Raw genomic sequence first — 24,042 nt, forward strand, 5'->3', positions numbered from 1 at the left:
TTCAATATTCAGATGCATCAGAGAATGTTGTGCTAGACTGAAGTGTGAGTGTAGATAATGTGGCAAGGGTGGTGTAGCGACAGGTTTTGCATTGGACATGCGTGTGCGAGCAAGAAGATCACAAATATACCGGCGTTGAAACAGAAGAAGGCCTTGAGAATGAGGAATAACTTCAATACCGAGAAAAAAAGTCAAGAGGCCAAGATCCCTGAGTGAGAATCTCTGAGCAAGTAGGTGGATGAATGTCATCAGAATATACAACACAACTGAACCTGTGTGTAAAATAAATAGAGATGAGTCTGCACGAGAGTTGGTGAAGCCCGAGATAATGAGAAACTGGCGCAACTCATGATACCAAGCACGAGGTGCTTGCTCAAGACATGATTCGGATTATCACAGTCAATGAAACTCAGTGGTTGTGTCATAAAGACATCATCAAATAGAGTACCTTGGAGTAGGGGTGGCTTCGAACCGAGCCGGCTTGCGAGCGGCTCGTGTTCGGCTCGGTTTGACTCGTTATATTTCGAGCTCGAGCCGAACTCGAACTCAGAAATAGGCTCGTTTAGGTTAACGAGCCGAGCTCGAGCAGAGGCAGGTTCGGCTCGTCGGCTCGCGAGCCAACTCGTTAATTGAACGAGCGGCGGGATCGGGGTCTCTCTCCCAAAAAAAAAATTTCGGTCTCTCTCCCGCCCTCGCTCTCTTCTCTCCCAAAATTTTTTTTCGGTCTCTCTCCCCCCGCCCCCCCCCCCCTCACTCTCTTCTCTCCCGAATTTTTTTCGGTCTCTCTCCCGCCCTCGCTCTCTTCTCTCCCGAAATTTTTTTTCGGTCTCTCTCTCGCCCTTGCTCTCTTCGTCTCCTCCTTCCCTTCTCTTTTTCCTCCGAAATTCCCTCTCTCGGCCTCCATCTCCCTTCTCCCTCTCACCGCCGGTGCCCCTTCCGCCGCCGTCACACCTAATCCTTCCCCCTGCTCATCGCCTTCTTTGCCTCTCATCGTCGTCGTCGTCGACTCCCGTAGCGTCGCCCTCACCTCGTCGTACCTCAACTAGAGCAGCTGCTCTGGACCCTCTCCTGTTGTCGTCACCCCCTACCACCGCCTGCTGCCGCCGTCCAATCAGCCAGCCACCGCTCTCGCCGGAACGGGAACCCCCGGAGACCTAAAGTTTTGGAGACCTAAGCTGAGGGGGTGATATTATCTTTCCCCCCTCGACGCTCCGTCCCGCACAGCGTGCGAACTCGCACGTGCAGTTCACACGTGTGGTTTTTATAAAAAAAAAAAAAAAACTTGCAAATCCTATTCTCAACCTGTTTTTTGTCTGGAATATGCAATAATACGTAAAAATATAATATGTTAAAGTTAGCATTTGATCAAATTTTTCTGTTTATTTTTTTATTTTTTATAGTTAATCATGTACACAGTTAATTGGCTCATGTAATTATTGTATTAATGTATAATAAACAGCAATCAATAAATAATATAATATCTAATTTAATTAATTAATATATTAATTACACATTAAATTACTTATTTGTGTTGTAATCATGTTTGTTTTACTTAATTTAGGGTTTAAATATTATGTTTTAATTAAGTATACTATTACAAGTTACTCATTTTCTTGTTTTTTATATTTTTCTTATTTTGGGGCACTAACATTGGAAACTGTTTTCCAATGTCTATGAACTTGCCCACACTAACACCAAGTTTGAAATTGAATTTCATGTAGAGGAATTAAATGAATTTGAAGCAGGAGATGAAGATGAACTTCAAATTTTAAGTTTGTTGACTAACCCCCCTTATAATTCTCATATCTATAGTAGCTTCAGAGTCATTATTTAGTGCTGGTAGTAAAGTAATAGACTCGTATAGTTCTTCCTTGGTACCAAATACATTTCAAACTTTGATTTGTGACACTGGCTGGGTTCGGATTCTTCATGGTATAAAGAAAAATCAAAAGGTGAATTTCTTTGATTAATTATTTATTGCGATATTTTTTAGTTTTATTTATTAAAATTTTGTTTTATGATTACAGCCTGAGAAGAAGAGTGTAGAGATAATGCTACCAACTACATGATTTTTCATGTTTTTCTCATCATGGTAATTTTAATATTTTTAATGACATTAAGTAACTACTAGTGGAAGAGTATTTTTTTATCTGACAATAACTAATTTTATTTTTTGTTTTAGTCATAGGTGGAGATTTTGCTCAAGCAAAGACGTATATTATTTTCTAGCATAAAGAGAAATAACTATAGTTTGTAAATTTATAATGGATTTATAATTTTTATTTGGGTGATTGTAAATTGATAGTAATATTTCATTTAATTTTGTTGTGTTTGATTATTGTATGGAATTTATTTATAATATTATGCAGTGTATGGAGTGTTTAGACTATTTTATGGAATGTATAAACAATTTATTGGAGTGTTTATGGAATGTATAAATAATTTTATGGAGTATTTATGCAGGTATTATGTATGTTGATTATGCCCAATTTTATATAGAGATCATGTCGAATTTTATACAGGTATTATATATATAGATTATACTTAATTTTAAGTATGCCCAATCTTATACATGTATTATATATATAGGTTATGTCCAAATTTATGTAAAATGTATACATAATTTTATATATATATATATATATATTATTTGGTATATAATTTTTGAAAAGTTTTAAATGTATGTTGAGGCTCGAGTTCGGCTCGAAGCTCGACTCGAACTCGTTGGGCTCGAGCTCGATAACAATTTTAGGCTCGAGATGAGCCTCGGCTCGAAGCTCGGCTCAAAATATTTAAATCAAGCTCGGCTCGAACATAGGCAGGTTCGGGCTCGGCTCGGCTCGATGCCACCCCTACCTTGGAGAAACGCATTATTGACATTAAGTTGGCGAAGCGACCGACTACGACTTACTGCAAGGCTAAGAACAATGCAAATATTGGTAGGCTTGACAATAGGACTAAATATTTTATGATAATCAACTTCAAGGCGCTGGTTGAAAGATATTTAGTACAAGAAATCTATTTGCAACCAACCAGATTTTGTGAGGGAACAAGTTTCCATGTACCTATTGTAGACTCAATAGCTAACCGAGTCATACAATGGAGACGCACTAAGTTACAGAGTTAATTTTTTTCTTTCCACATTGTTTTAAATTCGTTTTTCATTCATTATTTAAGTTAAATTGCCATAGGGACAGAATCGTAATATTTAACCCTAAAACTAGGGGGGACGTCAAGCCTACTTAGGGGGCAAAGGAATGAGAAAATGGCAAGTCTTGAATTAGGTAAACAGGGTTTGGAGTTCTCCTTGATGAGCTCTAGGGTTTGGAGGTCTCCTTGATGAGCTCTAGGTCCAAGTTCCCTCAAAATCTGAATATCTTTCCATCATCCCTTGATTGCTATTCCATTAATCCATATAGAAGAAGAGAAGGGAGTTTGTTGTCCCTTTTTCGAGTTCAAACAGAGGCTTCAACCTCCTTTTCATCAACAGCAGCAAGAGAGGGTCCCTACCCTCCTTTTCGAGCAAGAAAAGACGATTCTCCATCCTCTTATCACGAGCAGCACTAGTGCCATTAATTGAAGCATCAATACCACCAAGAAGAATGTAAGGAAGCCCTAAGACGTGATCCAAAAGTTATACAAAATTGAGGCTTTCTAGCCCTATCACGAGGAGCAACCAAGAGGGATCCAAACCCTCTTTTCCGTGATCAAAAGAGGGGTCTTTCTCCTCCTGTCCGAGCAGCAACAGTAGGGGCTCTCTGCCCTTACCATCCAATAGCATATTAACTTCATAAGAGAGCGTTTCCCCTTCCAATCCGAGATCAGTACCAAGAAAGGATTTTTCTTCTTCCTTACCGAGTTCAGTAACTCACTTACAGTGTTGGATTCACAACTCCCATGCCGCGTTACTTTATCCATGACTAGGGACCATAACAGTACTATTTTGAACAAAAGTATCATACTCATCAGACATAGCCTGGAGCCATTCAGGATTGGTGAGAGCTTGAGTTAGAGTTGTGGGTTTACGGTTGGCAGATACGGGAACTTGGGTTGTGGGTTTATAAATGTTGTTCTTGGATTTGGTGACAATAACGCAGGGGGGGGGGGGGGGGGGGAGGGGGGTAGATAGGGATGATGGGTGCAGGTCAGCCGAAGTGGGACTGTGGGTTGGAGTGGGGAGTGGTGATGGAGAGGGTTGAGGAGGGGGATCGTGAATAGGGTTGGCCGGGGGCGCAGGGATCAAAACTGCAGATGATGTGCCAGTAGTCGAGGGACACAGAGGAACCCGAGTGGGAGAGTGTCAGATAAGGGGCAGTCAAGATGAGAGTGAAGTGAAGTGAAGGGAAAATAGACTCAATGAATTTAAGATGACGTGACACATAAAAACGAGATGTAGTGGGATCAAATGAATTTAAGATGACGTGACACATAAAAACGAGATGTAGTGGGATCAAGAAAACTGTGTAGTTTAAAATAATTAGGAGGATTGCCAAAAAGTTTGGCATAAAGTGAAATTAGACTTAGTGTCGGGGTGGGAGAAGTATAGAGGCATGCGAAAAAAGACAAACCTATTTCTACAATGTTAAGACATTGTTTTGTATAATAGAGTATCTACAATGTTAAGACATTGTTTTGTATAATAGAGTATCTTAATCCGTGTCTTAATCCATGTACCAAAGAAATTTTCCAACTATAGGAGTGTGATTTTTGTTTTAGAGGAGAAAACCAGATATATTTTGTTTTGTGGAGAGGGCCAGACATCTTGTTCCCTTGATTGACTCGATTCGGTTCTGCTACGATGATTTTAATTGATCAACAACTAGCTTCTTCTGAAACCAGCGCAACTTGCAGAAGAAAGACAAACAACTGTAGTGGAAAAAAAATGTAAAATGTCCGCCACTTGGAGACCCTGTAAATGGCGAACAGAACCCACCCCAGACCTCCAGTTCTATTCATGACCAACCAAACAAGCAAATATGAAATGTTCGAAATGCCGTTGGATCATCATACTAACGCATACATATTATTAGAATGTAATTCAATATATTCATTATTTATTTTTTGTATTTTACCATTTTACCCTTTTTTACATTTCACTATATAAATCTACCTGTTATGCGTAACAGTGTTTTTAATAAAGATTTTATCACGAAACAGAGTCTTCGTCCCCTCGACCGTTGCCAACCCGATGAACAGAGCAACGACTCTTTTCGATCCAGATTTCTAATATGGTATCAGAGCGGATGATCCTCATCCTCTGAGTATTTTCGGCCAGCGACCCTTCTCTCGACGATTCCGACGACATACCTTTTGGCAACCTATTTCCGGTGACTCGTTTCGCCCATTTCGGCGACCCATTTCGGCGACGGTCATCGGCGACCTGATTTCAGCTGATCTCCCGACACAGAGGTTAGATTTCATCTTCCTCCTAAATTTTTTTTTCGACAGCAGCTATGCTCCTGCGTGTTTTTTTCTTTCTCGGCGAGATAGCGTCTCTACTGTGAAGAATGGATGTTTTTGGTCGTGGTGCTCTGGCGCCGTTGCCGTGAGGGCTGATTTGCCCCTGTTTCGGTCGTGGTGCTCTGGCGCCGTTGCCGTGAGGGCCGTTTTGCCCCTGTTTCAGTGGTGCTCTGGCGCTGTTGCCATGAGGGCCGTTTTGACCCTGTTTCGGTGGTGCTCTGGCGTCGTTGTCGTGACCAAAATTTATCTCTGCATTTGGCCGAGAGCTGGTGCTCTCTCTAATTTTTGTTTTTTTTTTTCATTGTTTTCGGTGGTGGTGCTCTGGCGCCATTACCGTGACCTAATTTGCCTCTAAATTTGGCCATGAAGGTTAAGTTTGTGGCTGGCCGAATGGTGTGTTGTGCTCCATTTGTTGTTCAAATTTTTTTCTGTTGCCTTCTTAGGTTACATCCCAGACCTTCATTAGTACCTTCTTGGGGAGTCCATGGAGACTTATTCATCTACGGGCGTTTTTGATTCTGGTCTTCGTACCAGTTCGACTCGTTCCACTTTTGACGAACCTTCACACCCATACTATCTTCACCATTCGGACAACCCCGAGCAAGTTCTTGTCTCACAGCTACTTACTGGTGAAAATTACACCAGTTGGAGCCGTGCAATGTCCCTTGCCTTATCTGTGAAGAATAAAGCGGGTTTTATCGATGGTTCTATACCTATACCTCAAAGTGCTGATCCTCCTTTGTTGAACTCCTGGACCCGGAATAACAATATTGTCATCTCTTGGATTTTAAATTCAGTTTCCAAGGAAATCTCTGCGAGTGTTATGTTTGCTGCTTCTGCCCGCGAAATTTGGCTCGCTATTTGGGATCGTTATCAACAGCGCAATGGTCCGCGCATTTTTCAACTTAAAAGGGAATTGATGAACTTGCGCCAAGACAAGGATTCTATAAACACTTATTTCACGAAGCTGACGACCCTATGGGAAGAATTGAACAATTACCGTCCTCATTGCTCTTGTGGAAAATATTGTGGTGGAGTTAAGGATCTTATTGATTACCACAACATGGAGTATGTCATGTCCTTCTTGATGGGCCTTGATAACTCTTTCTCCCATGTTCGTGGTCAGCTGCTCCTCATGGATCCGATGCCTCCTCTTAATCGTGTTTTTTCTCTGGTTGTCCAAGAGGAACAACAACGAAGGATCCCTCAAGTCTCGAGTTCGCATAACCCCACCAACACAATGGCATTCGCGTTTAAATCTGGGCAGCCCGATGTTCATAAATCTGGCCCCCACACCTCTCAGAAATTTCAACCAACTTACAATGCTCCCCGGAATCCGCATCCCAATGCTTCTCGGAATCAGAATTCCCATGCTCCCCGGAATCCGCACAAGGATAAGTATTATTGTACTCATTGCAAGACCGTTGGCCATACTATTGCTCGTTGCTTCAAGATCCATGGCTATCCGACTGGACCCGCCTCCACACCCACGCCACATTCTCATGCTGCTGCTCATCAGGTTTCCATTGCTGTTGATGGCCCCGGTTCTAGTTCTGTTGGGAGTCTTGTGCAGAATCTTGACTCAGCTCAATTTCAACAGCTCGTGTCCATGCTTTCTACACACCTGAGTAGCTCCGCACAAGTCACCACTGCTCCGGAATCTTCTACATCCCACTGCATGGCAGGTATTTGTTTTTCTGTCTCCTTAAATCCTTTAATTTCTTCACCTCAATCATGGATTGTCGACTCAGGAGCTACTCGACATATTTGCTCTCACGCTCCTGTTTTTGTTTCTTTGCATGTTATCCCTCACACTACAGTTACTTTACCCAATAACACTCAACTTTTAGTCCATCTTGCTGGTGATATTTAATTGCATTCTCGCCTTGTACTTTAAAAACGTACTATTTGTTCCTCAATTCAAATTCAACTTGATCTCTGTTAGTGCTTTTGTTACTGACTCTGGCCTTACAGTAAGTTTTCTTCCTGATTGCTTTGTTATCCAGGATCTATCCACCCAGAGGACGATTGGCAAGGGTGACAGAGTCCAAGATCTTTATGTCCTCAATGCTCGGAGCTTGAATTATATTTCTCCTGTTTTTGTTAACAATGTTTCAGCCCATGTTTGGCATAATAGCCTAGGACACATTTCTTTCCAGCGACTTGATTTTTTGAAGGATCAGTTGAATTGCGATGTAACTAAATTACAAAAATCAGATCCTTGTTATATTTGTCCTCTTGCTAAACAACGTCGACTATCTTTTGAATCTCACAATAACTTGTCTCAATTTCCTTTTGATCTTGTGCACTGTGATATTTGGGGACCCTATCAGACTGTTTCTCATACTGGCCATCGTTTCTTCTTAACTCTTGTCGATGATTGCACTCGATTTACCTGGATCTTTCTGTTAAAAACTAAATTAGATGCTATCTCTGTGATACCGCATTTTTTTCATATGGTTTTTACTCAGTTTAATGCTAAAATCAAAGTTTTCCGATCCGATAATGCCCCTGAGTTATCTTTTGTTGAGTTTTTTCAAGATCAAGGAGTCTTACACCAGTTTTCCTGTGTTGAACGACCTCAGCAAAACTCAGTTGTTGAAAGAAAACATTAACACCTCTTGAATGTGGCTCGCTCCCTGTTCTTCCAATCTCGTATTTCTGTCACTTTTTGGACAGACTGCATTCTTACTGCGGTTTTCTTGATTAATAGAACTCCATCTCCTCTCTTGCGACACAACACACCTTTTCAATTACTCTACAACACGGCTCCTGATTATCCTTCTCTTAGAGTCTTTGGTTGTTTAGCTTTTGTTTCCACCTTAGCTGCTCATCGCACTAAGTTCCACCCTCGTGCTCGCGTTTGTGTGTTTCTTGGTTATCCTGCTGGTGTCAAAGGCTATAAATTCTATGATGTAGAGACCAAACATGTTTTTATTTCTAGAGATGCAACGTTCCATGAGGAAGTTTTCCCTTTTCATGCCATCACCAGTTCAAATACAGTTCCTGATCTCTTTCCTGATTTGGTTCTGCCCCATTCCTTTCTACAAACTCCTTCTCTGCCAGACCTTGCTTCTTCCTCCATTCATGATTCACCAGCTAATTCTGATACTCCTGTTTCTGATATCCTCTTCCAGTGTTTGTTCCTTCTACATCTACTGGCACTTCTCTTCGCAAATCTACTAGGACAATCCATCCACCTTCTTACTTGCAGGATTATCACTGCAATTTGCTTGCTGGTTCTTCTTCGTCTGTTTTCCCCTCCACCCTTATCCGATCTCTAACTACATCTCTTATCATTCCCTTTCTGATTCGCACAGACTGTTTGCACTCAATGTTTCTACTAAACTTGAACCTCAATATTATCACCAAGCTGTAAAGTGCCCTGAATGGAGGTTAGCTATGCTGGATGAATTACACGCTCTGGAAACCAATAACACATGGACCGTCACTTCTCTCCCTCCTGATAAACATTCCATTGGTTGCAAATGGGTCTATAAAATCAAGCTTAAATCCGACGGTTCTCTTGAGCGGTATAAGGCTCGTTTGGTAGCCACAGGCTACACCCAACAAGAAGGTTTAGATTTTGTTGACACCTTTTCCCCTGTGGCCAAATTGGTCACTGTGAAGGTTCTTCTTGCCCTTGCCGCCTCTCATAATTGGCATCTAGCCCAGCTTGATGTCAACAATGCTTTCTTAAACGGTGACCTTTTTGAAGAAATCTACATGGATCTTCCTCTTGGCTATCTTCGACAGGGGGAGTCCTCTTCATCCCACAGCCGGCTCGTTTGCATGCTTCACAAGTCCCTCTATGGTCTCAAACAAGCTTCGCGGCAATGGTATTCCAAATTTTCTCATGTTTTAATCAATTTTGGCTTTCTCCAATCGAAATTTGATTACTCCCTTTTCACCAAAGATCATGGTTCCTCCTTTGTTGTACTATTGGTTTATGTGGATGATATCATCCTTTCTGGCCCTTCATCTCCTACTATTGCTGAACTCAAACAATTTCTGCACACTCAGTTCAAGCTCAAGGACCTCGGTTGTCTTAAGCACTTCCTTGGCCTTGAAATTGCTCAGTCCAAAACCGGTATTGTGTTTTCTCAACGTCATTACACCTTAAAATTACTTGAAGACTTAGGTTACCTAGCTTGTAAACCCACTAGTGTTCCCATGGATCCCAAACTTCATTTAACTGCCACTGATGGTGACCTGCTTCTTGATATCACCCACTATCGGTGACTTATTGGGAAACTTCTTTACCTCACCTTATCCCGTCCCGACATTACTTTTGCCGTTCACAAGCTCACTCAATTTGTGGCTAAACCCCGCCTTCCTCATCTCCAAGCAGTACATCACTTGCTTCGTTATCTCAAGACCAGTCCTGGTCAAGGTTTGTTGTTTTCTTCTACTTCTTCCTTGCAGGTACGCGCTTACTCGGATGTTGATTGGGGATCATGCCTCGATTCTCGCCGCTCTACTGCAGGCTTTTGCATCTTCATTGGTGATTCTTTGGTCTCTTGGAAGGCCAAAAAGCAAACCACCATCTCTCGCTCCTCCGCCGAAGCTGAATATCGCGCTCTCTCTTCTACTGCCAGTGAAATCATCCAGTGAAATCATTTGGTTGCAGCAACTTCTTCAAGATTTTCAAGTCAAGGTTGCCTCTCCTGCATTGCTCTATTGCGACAATTAAGTTGCGATACATATTGCCTCAAACCCCACATTTCATGAGTGTACAAAACATATTGAGATCAATTGTCATTTTATTCGTGAACGTGTTACTTTGGACGTCCTCAAGTTACTTCCTATTCGTTCTCAGTACCAGTTAGCCGACATATTCACTAAACCTCTTCCTTCTACCCACCTTTGTTGTCCAAGATGGACATCAAGGATATTTACAAGCCACCTTGAGGCAAGGATATTTACAAGCCACCCACCTTTGTTGTCCAAGATGGACATCAAGGATATTTACAAGCCACCTTGAGGCAAGGATATTTACAAGCCACCTTGAGGGGGGAGTATTAGAATGTAATTTAATATATTCATTATTTATTTTTTATATTTTACCATTTTACCCTTTTTTACATTTCACTGTATAAATCATACTTGTTATGCGTAACAGTGTTTTTAATAAAGATTTGATCACGAAACAGTCTTCGTCCCCTCGACCCGACGAACAGAGAGCAACGGCTCTTTTCTTTTCGATCCAGATTTCTAATACATATGATTAGACGTTTTAATTACATTCAAAAGAGATCTAACGACCGACAACCACACCACAAACCTTCCAACTCTAGTAAACAGGAAGCCACCAAAGACCTCTAATTGTTTGCAGAGGCGCTTCTGATCACATTTTTCCATGGCGATCCACACGCCCAGTTCCTTCGCCCCCAATCTTCCCAACGTCATTGAAGGTCTGCCCGGTTTCCTGATCTGTAAACTTCGCACGTTCCACGACATTGTCGAGAGGATCGATTTCCTCCACCGCCACCACAACTCTTGTTTCTTCTCTCCCATCTCCATCCTCTCGTTCCTTTTCTTTCTGCTCTGCAGCCTCCTTGGGACCGGTCAGTTTCTCCTTGATCGCACCAGTGACACTTCCAATAGAGCCGAATATGGTGTTCTTGCCGGCGGTTCCTCTTCAAATAACGCAGTATAAATGTTAATTTCAATTTTCTCCAATTAGCATTATGAGACTATAAACCCAGAAGAAAGTGTATTACCTTTCGGCCGCAGTAATCTGATCGGCTTCCTTTCTCTTTCTCTCTTCATCCGCGTCGTCCTTATCACTCAGTCTCACATTTTGCATTTTCTTCCGTGCCTCTTCCTCGGTGTCTCTCAGAGTTTCCTGTTCAGACATGCAGACGCAAAAGCATTCAAACCATAAATTCCACCGAAGATCAGACATGAAAAATATCATATAATGACAATAGCTCGAACTGAGAATGAAGCTAAATTGGAACAAAGAGATGATTTAAACATTTTTTTGTGAAAGTGAACCAATCTTACCTTCGCTGCTTCTGCTGCCTCCGCCGTCTTATCCTTTGTCTCATCTTTCTTACCGGTCAGGTAATCCATCGCCTTCCTTGCCGCGTCCGCTGCAGAGTCTTTCATACCAGTAATCTTTCCCACAGCAGTATCCTTCCCCTCTTTTGCCGACTCCTTCAAGGAGTCCTTGTACTCCCCCGTTTTCTCTGCAGCTTCTCCCATCTTTCTTACGGTTGCATCTTTCCCTTCTCTTGTCGTCTCTGCAGCATAATCCTTGTACTCTCCCAACTTTTCTGCGGTTTTATCTTTATACTCGTTTGCCTTTCCAGCCGCCGTCTCTGCAGCGCCTCGAGTCTTCTCCCCAGCAGAATCTTTATACTCCCGAGTCTTGTCGGTCGCGGTGCCAGTCACGTTCCTAGTTTTATCAGCAGCGATGCCCTTCGTCTCACGTCCCTTTTCGGCGGCCGAGTCGGTCGCACTTCCGAGCTTCTCCTTGGCGGACTCCTTTGCCTCCGCAGTCTTCTCGGCGGCATCCTGTGCCTTACCAGAGGCAGCTTCCTTGGCATGCTCGTAGGTGCCATGAACGGCTTTGAAGATAGAATTAGTGCCTTCTTGGAGGGTACCAAGCACGCCGGTGGGCCGGTGCTGTTGCTGCTGCTGATGCTCCTCCGTGGCGGAGTCGTTCTTTTCCCTTTCCGCTTGAAGTCTGCTGTCACGTATCTCGTCGGCAGCCCATCTAGCAGCGGCCTCAGCTCGTTCTTCCTTTTCTTCTCTGGACGCCATGATCAATCTCTTAATTCTCTGTTCTTGATTTCTCGACCTATTCGGAGTCTCTGAATTGCAGCTTGCTACTCTTTTACAAGAAGGCAAAATGACTGACATAAAAGGAGCAACAAATGTCCCTCGAGCTGACACGTAGGTTCACTAAGGAGACGTGTCGCGAACATTACTATTCTCAAGACACGTATACAAAATCAGAAAGGTAACACGTGGTGTGAAGAATGAGGGTCGTTGGATTGCCTACGACCGGTGCAGTTGGCACGGGTATCGAGTTGTCGAATTAGAATTGAATTTTTTTTTTTTTTTTTCATAAGGAAAAGCCTTTTTGACCATACTTGCCTGATTGGTACTTATATATAATATATATATAAATTGAAATTTATATGTAGATTGAAAGCCATGATGGTATACGTATCAACTAATTCATTTTAATTTTAATAAAATAATACATACAAAAAAATATTAAAAAATGACCCTATTGGATTCACTTAGACCCATGGTCAAATTCAATCTAATGAGTTGGACCAAAACCAATCATCCTACTAGTTTGATGGTCAATTAGATGTATCAAAAAATATGTATTGGAACCTTACAAATCATATATGTATCGATTAAGTCTTATAAATATTTGGGGACATCAAACACCGTGACAATTTTGTAGTACTAGTTATTTCAAAATTATCTTCTTATGCAAATATATATTTCTAAACATGTTTACGTAGAATAACCTATTATAAGATGTGTTATTTTGTGGGAGTTGGATAGAGTTTGTCAATTAAATAAGGTAATAAGTAGCTTGAAACAAAGTTTAAGAGCACGGTTTGATAAGTTCACTTAGGTGGTTATAACTAGTTTCATATGAAGTCATCCAGACCACTAGATTAGATTTAATTGGCAAGAGGAATATTTTCATTATTGATTTTCAGGACTCCATGAATTTACCTCATGGAGAAAAAGGGAAAGAAACCCATTGGGAGAAAACTGGAGGAAGAAGGGTTATGAAATTGATTATTCCTTACCCTCCCCCTAAAACTCTATTTATAGATTTATGAAATTATTATATTACAATAATACCCTTGAAAATAGGGTTTAAGGTTTTAACCCTAGAACTTTAGCTTAATCACATCAATGCCATCTCTATGAGATGACCATTTATTTACCATCATGCCATCAATGTATGTAGGTTTATGGGCCTTCTCCTTGATCTGTGGGCCTTGAGCCCATCTTTTACATCTCTTGGTTGTATGGGTCTTCCTTGGACTTATGGGCTTAGGCCCATCTTCTAATACACTTTGATATGTGGGTCTTCCTTGGTCTTGTGGGTTTGGGCCCTGTCTGCCAACATGCATCATGGTACTAATTATTTATGTAAATAATATTATTATCTCAAATGGTGATCAAGAGGGAATCAAGGTTATAACATCAAATAGCACTTTCAAACCAAGGACATTCACTAAAAGGATTTCCTTGAAATTGACATAACATAAAGCAAAGCAAAGATGGTATTTTCGGACCTAAGGAAAATATATAGGTGATTTATTCACATGCAATGGTTTACTTGGTGCCATGGATGTGAATGTGAACCTCCATTATGAGCAAAATTCTGTATTAAAAGACAAGACCCACTTTTGATAACTAGTTGACTATACGACCATGCTACAATTATCCATTCACATAAGCTTAGTTAATCAATCTAGTAAGTCAAATTATGAAAAAACCCTTATAAAATTAACTTGGACGTGGTGCATAGAACATTGAGTACATAAAAGAAGTCTATGGCAAAATATTGTTGTTTAAGCCCCATAAGCCACCTCAACATCACTTGTTTTTTTTATTTAGATTACGTTGAGCGGAGAATTAATAAAAGATATACTACTAGCTACTATCATTTGTTGGTTGCAACCTTGTGACATGAAAAATAAGAAATGGATTATTTTACATGTGGTCCAATATGGCATCTAACTCTATCTCCTCTCTACTCGTCGTCCTTCTTCTACTTCTCCTACTTCTCATACGAGTTCTCGGAGCCTATTTAACTAATGATTTAAGTACAAACTAGGTTGAACAAAAACCATCAAAGAAATTATAATTTTAAATATTTCAAAGACATTACGTCGCTAATTCCATAAATTGAAGATATATAAAAAGGACCATAGTGTTAGAGATGGCAATGAGTTGAACCAAAACTTAGTTTGGGAAAGCAACCTTGCCATCAATACAGTCACATAAGTTAGATTTTCAACTCAGTCCCCATCCAAGAAACTTGTCTCCACTTATTCCTACAAAACTTGTTGGATCCTCATGAATTGACACACCATCTTAGCCTCTCTCATTTTAGCTTTGTCTCTACCCATCCTTGAATAAATTAGAACCCCACCCCTTTAGACTCAAACCCTAGTTTTCTTTGATAAAGAGAAGACAATGGTAGGTTTGGTGTGTTATTGTGTTAACCTTCTTCAACAAAATTTTCTTGATGTGCCTCACCAATATTTGGAATAACAATCTCTTATGGAACTCATAACATCAGTTTTGATAATGGCTAGGATTTTTCTTTTCCGTTTTTCTTTTTTCTCCTCAAGCCATTTTTAAGATTATCTTGAAGTTCTTTAGCGTGGAACTCCGCCTGTTGGTCAGGTTGCAACAGAACCGATTAGGTAGGTTGACTATTAACACATAATATTTTATCAGATCTCACAACATGAATTACAATTATTTAAAGGGGATTTTATAAAAATATTCGTTTAAAAAATTAGTTAGTAAAATACCCATCTATTAAATTTCTTCGTCAAAATACCCAATTTTGACCAGGTCAAAGTATTGACTTGCCACACTGGATAGTCAACGAGCCACATCAGCCGAAACCGCCAATGTGGCAGAAGAAAAAAAATAGAAGTAATACTTTTCTGCTGCCTCTTTTACATTTTAAAAAGGGGAGAAAAATAAAGGATGAAAGCAGAAAAAAGGAGAAGAAATAAGAGCTGGCATGGCAAGGGTGATGTGTTGTCCAAGTTGGCGATCAATGATGATGTGGCTAGTGGACTATGTAGCGGTTGACTAGTCAAAGTTGGGTATTTTAATGAATAAATTTAAAATAAGGGTATTTAGCTATTTTTAAAGGATATTTTATAAAGATTCCCTTATTTAAATGGACATGTTAAAGAACACTTTTGGGAGTAGTACTACACCAGAAATGATCTGTTGGGTGGGAGACCTGAGGTGCTACGATGAAGGGTTGAATGCATGTAGATTAATGGCTGAGCAAGAAAAGGAGGTTGTAAAAGAAGACTTTGGACGAGGCTGACTTAAAAATCTTTAAGAAAAAATGGAAATGACAGATTAAAATGGAGGAATAATCTGATCCTGATATAGCAGGGGAAAGGCCAACGATCATCGTTTTCATGTCAGTAGTAACAAATGCTGAATAGTGAGGTTCTCCGACTGTTCTTGGAGGCCCCTATCTGCAGAGGCTGGAACTATGTCGTGAACTCAATGAATATTTTTCCTATTAATATATCTGTTTACCTTTTCGTTGCGACGATGATATTTTAGAGGCCACTAGTGACTGAACTGCTGTGGCATTTCTTGAGCTGGTTGAAGAGACATTGATAATGGCGGATGGATTTGCCATGAAAGCAAACGAAAATGAAACATAAGAGAGGCTTGTAGGAGACATCAAATAACAGGAGCAAAGCACGTCTTGCACCATTCTTATTGAGGAAAGTAGAGCATGTCAGCCTCCTTCCTCTCTCTAGATTAGGAGAAAGAAGGGAATGTGACCCCTACTCCCTTCAGGTGAAGGACTCAAATGAAGTCAGATCACTTGATGGGTTATATTTCTGGGTGATATACCATGGACTTTATGAATCGATATTGCTGAATCTGAATAGAAAGACGTCAATGCTTATCGGTTACAGGAACGGATGATGCTAGAAAGAGTGGAGGCAGTTTTCATGGGGCACCAAAAGGAAAACGGTTTTGCTCATGTTAATGTATATTCGATCAATTCAAGGTGTAATGAAGATTTCCAATACTGAAAATGTAAAGATTTCACTCAGTAGAAGAAGAATGATAGCACAGAGTCATTAAAATCGACTGGCTATGGTGAGACTACAATGACGTTAGGGGACCCTGTTCTCATTTTCACATTCGGAATGATTTTCTGTTTCAGGTTATGACAAACATGCAAAGATTATGATTTAGAAAAGATTGAAAAACAATGATGCAAACAGACAAAGAAATTTTTTGCTTCAAACACGGCTTGAACTTGATCGAATTATCAGACTTTAATTTCACGTCACTTTGATGAAATTTAATGTTATTTTACAAGCTTTGGCTGAAACTGTTGGCGTGAGATCAAGAGGACTTCTTCAAGATCCGTAAAAATAGAGGAAGAAGTCCTCCGTAACACAACTTCGGAGATTCGAGAGACCAGAATTAAATAACTGTAAATTTCAGTATATAAATATGGGCGTAAATGTATGAAATTATTGAAATAAGAACGATAGATTTTACAAAAAGGTTTTTATGGTATCAGAACGGGTTAATAATCCAGAGATTTGATCAAGATCTTTTGATCTTTCGAGCTCCCTGCGGCATGCTTCCTGCTGCAGACTCAATTCCAAAGCGGGGAATCAACGAGGAGAAGGCGCGGATGCAAGCTGACAGACAACTTTCCGTGGCGTAGTGCCGGAACTACCTGACTGTGGTGGACGTTATCAGCCAGATGGCAAAATCAGAGAGGCTGAGAAGCCTCTAGCGAGGGTCCTCGCTGACTGGCGAATCAGGCGATGATCGTGATGGAGTCGTACGATAGGATCAAGGAGACAATCCTTGAGCAAGGGGTGATGTTGGGCGACCTGGGTGAACCGAAGCCCGACAAACGAAAGCTACGGTATGTTGGAGGAACGGCGTATCGTATGTCCGAAGCTCAGTCGGGCTCGTTGTGCAAGCAGCAGTCTTTGTCGACAGACTCGTATAGGGACGAGGCTTGGCTTCGTCGGAAGGAGTGTAGGCGGCAAAGGAGGAACCGTAGCATTTTGCCTCAAGGTTGTCACGGTCGGACGATACGATGTCGACGAGGTGACCAGTGGGGGCGACGAACATGGTGTTTGGTGATCTCCTTTCTTGTAGTCGAGATGGCCACGAGAATGACTGAAGCTTTGAGCAAAGTTTCGGTCGCGACCCGCTCGAGTTGGACTAGACTCGAACCTATCCAGGTTGTCGAGATGTATATTTTAGGCAAAGACAAGCTGGGGTATTTGGAAGGTGATCTCCTTCGATCTCCTTTGCTCATGGTCAAGGTGACCACGAGAATGACTGGAGCTTTGAGCAAAGCTTCAGTCGTGACTCAGACCATCGACATTACTACTACTTATGTTGATGGCATTGACACCTCCCAGGTGTATGATCTCAGGTGACGTGTGACACTAGTGACTATATTGAAATATTCTAGAATAATCTCGAGGGCCTCTAACATGAAATAGACTTCCGTTGACCGTACTTGATGAAACGCTCGAGAATAACGGATATATGGTATATTTTGTCTCAGACTAAGAGCAGTTTGTTGTAAGAACTTCTACAAACGCACTAACTTGAGGGGGACTGTTAGCGTGAGATCAAAAGGACTTCTTCCAGATCCGTAAAAATAGAGGAAGAAATCCTCCATAACACAACTTTGGAGATCCAAGAGACCAAAATTAAATAATTGTAATTTTAGTATATAAATATAGATATAAGTGTATGAAACTATTGAAATAAGAAAGATAGATTTTACAGAAAGGTTTACAGAAACTAGGTGTGGCATCAAGTTGAACCAAATGCGAACCTACGTATGTTTGAGCTTGGCTTGATCTGAATACTTTGAACTTGAATCCGAGCTCAAACTTAGCCTCAAACCCAAAAATTTTAATCGAGTTTGAGCTTGAGCTAGATTCAAGCTTTAACCTACATTTAAAACTATAAAAATAAATAAAAAGAATATTACGATGAACTTAGTACCATTGAACCACGAGCTACTGCCCACTTCATTAGAGACATTGCAGAGTCAGGTCGTAATGTCTCTAATGAAAATTATCGTCAAGCATAACGTCTCCCAACTTGGGAGAGCCGGCTGTGTTTTTGTTCCAGTGCTGAAATCGAGTAAATTGGCTTTGTCTGTCTGAATGTTATTAGATTACAGTTCGCTTCTACCGGTCAAAAGTTCTCCGATCACCAAAACCCAAAGAAAATATTGGAGGATTACTGCGTCAGGAATCAACGAGTCGATTCCAGTTTACAGGACAGAAATTTCTGTAATCGAGAGAGGCGTTTATTAGAGATGATGGAACGAGTAGTTTGTTTGACTGGGGAGCGGGCGGTGCGTCTTCAACTCAACGTTCTTGTAGCATTCGAATTTCCGTGGTGTTTCCGTCACCTACTGGTCGTCTCTTCGTCTCGCCGCCGTTCACTCCCTCTGATTCATTGCTTCAACCCAGATAGACAGTTTTCAAGGATATTTTATCACTTGTGCGCTTGTCATCGATTAATCGGTTCCAGACAAAAGGATTTGTCCCACTACAAGTTGGAATTTTAAATGAGTAGAACTAACTTGTCTGGTTGTCTCGACATAAGATGGACGAATATAGATTAATCAAGAAAACTGTTCCTTTAGATAGACATGGGATTAGAGTTGAGAACAAGAACAAGAACAACAAAAAATTCAAATCTAATCTAATTTAGTCGCTCCATAAACCTACTTTCCATCATTATTTGTAATTTATATCAAAATGGACAAGTGTCGTCTGTGGTTTTAGTTTGCAAGAAAATTCTGGACGGATATTCTTCCCAAAATCTATGTAAAACTGTAAAGAAACGCGGCCATGATCTCGCCACCTTTCAGTTCCCGGACGAATACGGAAAATTCCAACCTGTCATGAGTGAATCCTACCAAAACAACCTTCTTCTATACGGGTCGATTTCAGAGAGGGAATCTGGTGATGCGTAGCTATTATCAATTTTAATCGTTTTCGTCACCATCTCTCCACCCAGTGCTGTTTCCCTCCACTCATTAAGAACACTCCAAAACCCTTCGTTTTCAACCTGGACTCAAGTGTATATACTGATTTTTCAACCAGAAATAAGAATGTCGTCTCTAGGTTTCTTTGGTGTTCCCCCCACGTATGTGTAGAACCCACCAAAATCACACAATTTAATATCTTCCATTGCATAATCATCAGCTACTTAATTATTAAGCCATGGTCTTCCACAGGTCTTGATCTGATTTGAGCAAACACAAGACACTCTTTAAAAAAACAAAAATTGCATGAAAATGTACAAACATCTTTTAAAAAGTTATTTGCATTATTCGGTTCAATTTGTCGCCCACCTTCGATTCTACCTAACAATATCTATACTTGTCAATTGTCATTTTAGAAGTATATGGCATATAACCCTTCGGGTATTAGAATCGTCGGATTTATGTGTACCATATCTTGTAACTAAAGACCGACGAAAGAAAAAAGTAGTAGATCTAACTGCATTTCTAGGTATTATTTACGGTATAGGTTTAATGTATTATGTGTACCATTTAAGTAACATAGAGTAATATATACTTATTTTAACCTCTAAGACTACTCAGGGCAATTTTTGCATTTTTTCCCCTATTTTCTCGTATTAATTAGGGTTCTTTAAATACGTGTGTATGAACGTTGGTTGATGGTCAAAGGAGTCAAATATAGTGAGCTTACTTGCCAAAATTTTCCTCTGCTTCTCTCTGTTGAAAGTGGTGCCACTTGTCCATCACGCCCAATTACTGCCTTGCCTGCCTTTCTAAACAGAGATGCATGTGCGTACCCCGGTACACGACGAGAATCCCCGGCCTTCCTCTCTCCTCCTTTCCCTCTCCTCTTCGCCATTATCACGTTCATATATTTCACTGGCTGTCATTTTTACTTGCATTTCTGGCCAGAGACGTGTGGTGTTTTATCTGTGTTGAATCCCAGCGGCGATTGTTGATCAATTTCTTCTCTTAATTTGTTTCGTTTCTCGGAAAGCATGGAGACGAGAGGGTTTGTTATTTGTATTCTAGCAGCTTTCATGGGTGTCATTCTCCCGGTTTTCTTCGTGTTCGAGAATGGAAGTCATTCCTACCCGCTTCTCTCGTCTTCTGGGAGGAATGTATCTATCGGTTTGGAGAATCATGGTCTCGCTCAGAGCGTTAGATTGTGGCCGGTATGTTTCGGGTCTTTCTGCTTGTTTCATCTTTTTTTTCTTTTGAGGAGATGTTAAAATAAAAACAAAAGACATCTTATTTGCTTTTTATCTTTATTTGGTTTTCTGTCTGTTTTCACGTGTTTTTTTGTAATGATTTATCCGTTTCTTTGCAGAAACTGGAGTTTAGTTGGCGAATTGTTCTGGCGACGGTTATTGGGTTTCTGGGATCTGCTTTCGGGACGGTGGGTGGCGTTGGAGGCGGAGGGATTTTCGTGCCGATGCTCAATCTCATCGTTGGCTTCGACACCAAATCTGCCGCCGCTCTTTCGAAATGTGGGAGATTCTTTTTTTCTTTCTTTCTTTTTTTTTCTCTTTCTCTCTCTCTTGGATTGCATGTGTTTGATTAATTGTTCCGTTGGCTCTGTTTGTGCCTGTAATCTGTTAGTTCCTGCTCTGATTTCGTTTCTCTTTGAAGGTATGATAATGGGTGCTTCGATATCATCAGTTTGGTTCAATCTTCGAGTGCCTCATCCATCAAAGGACGTTCCGATCTTAGATTACGATTTGGCTTTGCTCTTTCAGCCCATGCTTATGCTCGGGATCACCATCGGCGTCGCCTTAAGTGTGGTCTTTCCATACTGGCTTATCACCATCCTCATCATCATACTCTTCCTAGGTCAGTATATAATCTCCTCCCTGCAACTGCATCTGCAACTATCCTCCTAGATGCCGTTTCTTCCTGATTATTACATTTGACTGCGTTCAACAGTAAGAGTCGAGAAACTGTTGAAGTTGGCTTCTTCTGTAAAATACAGATGTACCGCTGTATCCTTTTTGGTTGCGAATCTCTGTCTCCTTTTTGTGCTATGTGGGGATCATCTCCATTCTTTTACATTAATGTAGATAAGAATTGCCAGATTGTTGTCAGCCTTTTCAAACTCTCGTGCACTCAGTCCACCCATAGCTGTGAGATCTTGAGAAGCCTCACCATGACACAAGCTTCTAGGCCGTCTGACCTTGAGTGACTGTATGATATCGATCATTTTGTGGTCGAACTTGTCGCGAGTTACAACTTGAAACTGAGTCAGAGGTTGGAATGGACTCGTCGTCGACCCTCCCCGTTTCTGTTCCTGAGAAACTTTCCTTCATATTATAAGTCTGAATTAGCACTGTTAGCCCTACTCGTTGGCACATGGACTGAGTTGAAAAATATGCATCGCTTTTGTGTTCAGACGAACCAAGTTTGGTGTTTTCTGCTTGTCTGCTGGACTAAGTTTAAAAATATTCATCGCTCTACAAAGTGATTTCTTTTCTAAGATTTTTTTTTATCACGCAGGGACATCATCTAGGTCTTTCGCCATGGGGATTGAGATGTGGAAACAAGAGACAATAATAAAGGTAAGACCGCTAAGGATGGTTTACTTTACGCCGGTTCTTCGTTTCTATTACCAGGTCTATTTTGTAACCTGTTGAGTTTGCAGGAGGAGGCAGAAAAGAGAGAAGCTCTACCACACTCCAATGCAGAAGGTAGAGTCCCACACTTAGAACTCAGCGAATTGTTCTTCTACATTGTTTCTTGTATTGTTATAAAATTGTCTCTTTTCTTCTTCTTTGTTCAGTAATTATTGATGCAGAGTATGAGCCTCTACTTCCCAAGGAAGAGAAGTCAGGTTTGGTGAGAACCGTCTCCCTCTTTTTTTCATGGGTTCAAAGGCATTGATTATTACCACATGCTCATGCTACAGTTTTTTTACAGGAAATTTTGGGTTTTAACTTCAGATGGAAAAAGATTTTGGTGTTAGTCCTTGTTTGGGTAGCTTTCCTACTTCTTCAAATCCTTAAGGCAAGTACATGACGGAAGCTTCTTCATGTATTTCATCGATATTGAGATGAGTGATTAATTTCTTTTCAAATTTGCTTTTCCAGACCCATTTGCCTGTTTGCAGCCCTGTATCTTGGGTGCTTAACTTTCTGCAGGTACTTGCTCTATTCCTATCTCAATATTAATCTGTTCGTGATGATTAATGGAAAATGAGTGTGTAGTGTTGACGATGTATGTTTCAGATCCCTATTGCCCTGAGCGTTTTCTTCTACGAAGCTGTGAAGTTATATGGTGAAAGCAAGAAGAGGAAGAGCCGTGGTAACACTGAAGCCGTTTGTGGTGCCTCCATCGACTGGACCATTTCTCAGTTGCTCTTATGCGCTTTATGTGGAATGCTAGGAGGAACTGTAGGCGGTCTGTTAGGGTCTGGTGGTGGCTTCATCCTTGGTCCCCTGCTTTTGGAAATTGGAGTCATCCCTCAGGTAAGAACAGGGAAATCGAGATGCCCACTTCTGATTGAATCAACTTTGAGCTACTGGGTTGACGATGAATGGTGTTGTTCTTACATGGTTCATTGTTCTCACTGCAGGTGGCTAGTGCTACAGCCACTTTTGTTATGATGTTCTCCTCCTCTCTTTCTGTGGTTGAATTTTATTTCCTCAAGAGATTTCCAATCCCATATGGTAGGTCCATTTCCATTTTCTCTCCTTCTGCTATTGGTACCCCAGACTGCTGGCACTTATTTAACCAAAATGCTTTCCTTCTTTGCAGCTCTATACCTTATATCAGTCTCTGCCTTGGCTGGGTTTTGGGGGCAATTCTTTGTAAGGAAATTGGTGGCAGTGCTGAAGAGAGCTTCTATCATTATATTCATTCTTTCTGCTGTCATCTTCACAAGCGCCTTGACTATGGGTACTGAACTCCAAATTCATCCACTTGTTTACAGATGTTTGCAAAGGTGTTAAACTTGACAAAATACTCAACAACTCATTTCTTCAAACATCTTGCAGGCATCATTGGTGTGGAAAAGACCATCCAAATGATAAACCAACACGAATACATGGGATTCCTCAGCTTCTGTGATGCATGATCCTGCACAAGGTTTCTTACTCTGAGAAGCATAACTAAAGATGTCTCCAAATTTTACCTGGGCTTGTCGTCAATACCTAATTGACCCATCCCAACACTCGAATAAACACTCCAGTGAGTGATGTTCTTAGTGAGTTAGCTCCTTGCTGACTTCCACCATTGTTAGTGCTCCCTCAAGTCTTCTTCTCAAACCTGATGATTGCTGTCTTATTTATTGTAGCATAACAGGTCCAGGCTAAAATGAAACTGAAAAGTGAAAAAAAAAAAAAAAATGATATCTGCTGGTAGTTGATGCTCATGTAGATAGAAAAAAACTTTCATGTAGAGAGAGAGAGAGAGAGAGAGAGCAAGCTTCAGAAAGTCCTGTATTGTGGGTAAGGCCAAGCTATGTGAAAACTGTAGGATTTGCAATGAAAATTGGAAAAGAAAAAAAGCAAGCAATTGGAGGCCTATCCATCCTTCCAATGCACCTTCGTCTCATCATTCGTCCAAACTTCGTTCATTCCGCTTTAATTATATGGTTTGTCATTATGAATGGGAGTTGGTAATCGGAGTGGGGTTCAAATTGTTCAACACATGAAATGACTATTTTAAACTGGCCAAACTTTTGTGAAAATTAATTAAGTGTAAGAGAGAGGTGTTCTTTATATAATTATGATTTTTTATAAATTTATTTAAAATAATCAAATTATTTTTTATTAATATTTTTAAAT

The 24,042-nt window shown here is 40.7% G+C and overlaps 2 protein-coding genes across 2 annotated transcripts; one reads left to right on the top strand and one right to left on the bottom strand.

Annotated features, from left to right (window-relative positions):
* Window positions 1-10,807: 10,807 nt before the first annotated feature.
* LOC137946873 (late embryogenesis abundant protein ECP63-like) lies at window positions 10,808-12,231 on the bottom strand. Its single transcript, XM_068793158.1, has 3 exons — window positions 11,470-12,231; window positions 11,184-11,308; window positions 10,808-11,099 (listed from the first exon to the last, which is right to left on the bottom strand). The coding sequence occupies exons 1-3, from the start codon at window positions 12,229-12,231 to the stop codon at window positions 10,808-10,810; spliced, it is 1,179 nt and encodes a 392-aa protein (XP_068649259.1).
* A 7,945-nt stretch (window positions 12,232-20,176) lies between these two features.
* Window positions 20,177-23,789, top strand: LOC137946038 (sulfite exporter TauE/SafE family protein 4-like). Its single transcript, XM_068792199.1, has 12 exons — window positions 20,177-20,436; window positions 20,592-20,751; window positions 20,894-21,094; window positions 21,755-21,816; window positions 21,900-21,945; window positions 22,038-22,093; window positions 22,175-22,261; window positions 22,345-22,395; window positions 22,483-22,722; window positions 22,830-22,923; window positions 23,012-23,152; window positions 23,251-23,789. Exons 1-12 carry the CDS (start codon window positions 20,260-20,262, stop codon window positions 23,328-23,330), a joined length of 1,395 nt encoding a protein of 464 aa, XP_068648300.1. The 5' UTR covers window positions 20,177-20,259; the 3' UTR covers window positions 23,331-23,789.
* Window positions 23,790-24,042: the final 253 nt, after the last annotated feature.

This window comes from Aristolochia californica, unplaced genomic scaffold, assembly GCF_029961685.1.
Source record: "Aristolochia californica isolate CCGP_79_NKW_82.1479 unplaced genomic scaffold, dmAriCali1.0.hap1 SCAF_12, whole genome shotgun sequence".
Taxonomy (NCBI): Eukaryota; Viridiplantae; Streptophyta; class Magnoliopsida; order Piperales; family Aristolochiaceae; genus Aristolochia; species Aristolochia californica.

Coding starts and splice junctions, on each gene's coding strand:
- LOC137946873 (XM_068793158.1), bottom strand. CDS start 12,231: ATGGCGTCCAGAGAAGAAAAGGAAGAACGAGCTGAGGCCGCTGCTAGA. Junction 11,309..11,469: donor AGGCAGCAGAAGCAGCGAAG/GTAAGATTGGTT, acceptor ATGTCTGAACAG/GAAACTCTGAGAGACACCGA. Junction 11,100..11,183: donor CAGATTACTGCGGCCGAAAG/GTAATACACTTT, acceptor CGTTATTTGAAG/AGGAACCGCCGGCAAGAACA.
- LOC137946038 (XM_068792199.1), top strand. CDS start 20,260: ATGGAGACGAGAGGGTTTGTTATTTGTATTCTAGCAGCTTTCATGGGT. Junction 21,817..21,899: donor AACAAGAGACAATAATAAAG/GTAAGACCGCTA, acceptor TTGAGTTTGCAG/GAGGAGGCAGAAAAGAGAGA. Junction 22,262..22,344: donor TACTTCTTCAAATCCTTAAG/GCAAGTACATGA, acceptor TTGCTTTTCCAG/ACCCATTTGCCTGTTTGCAG.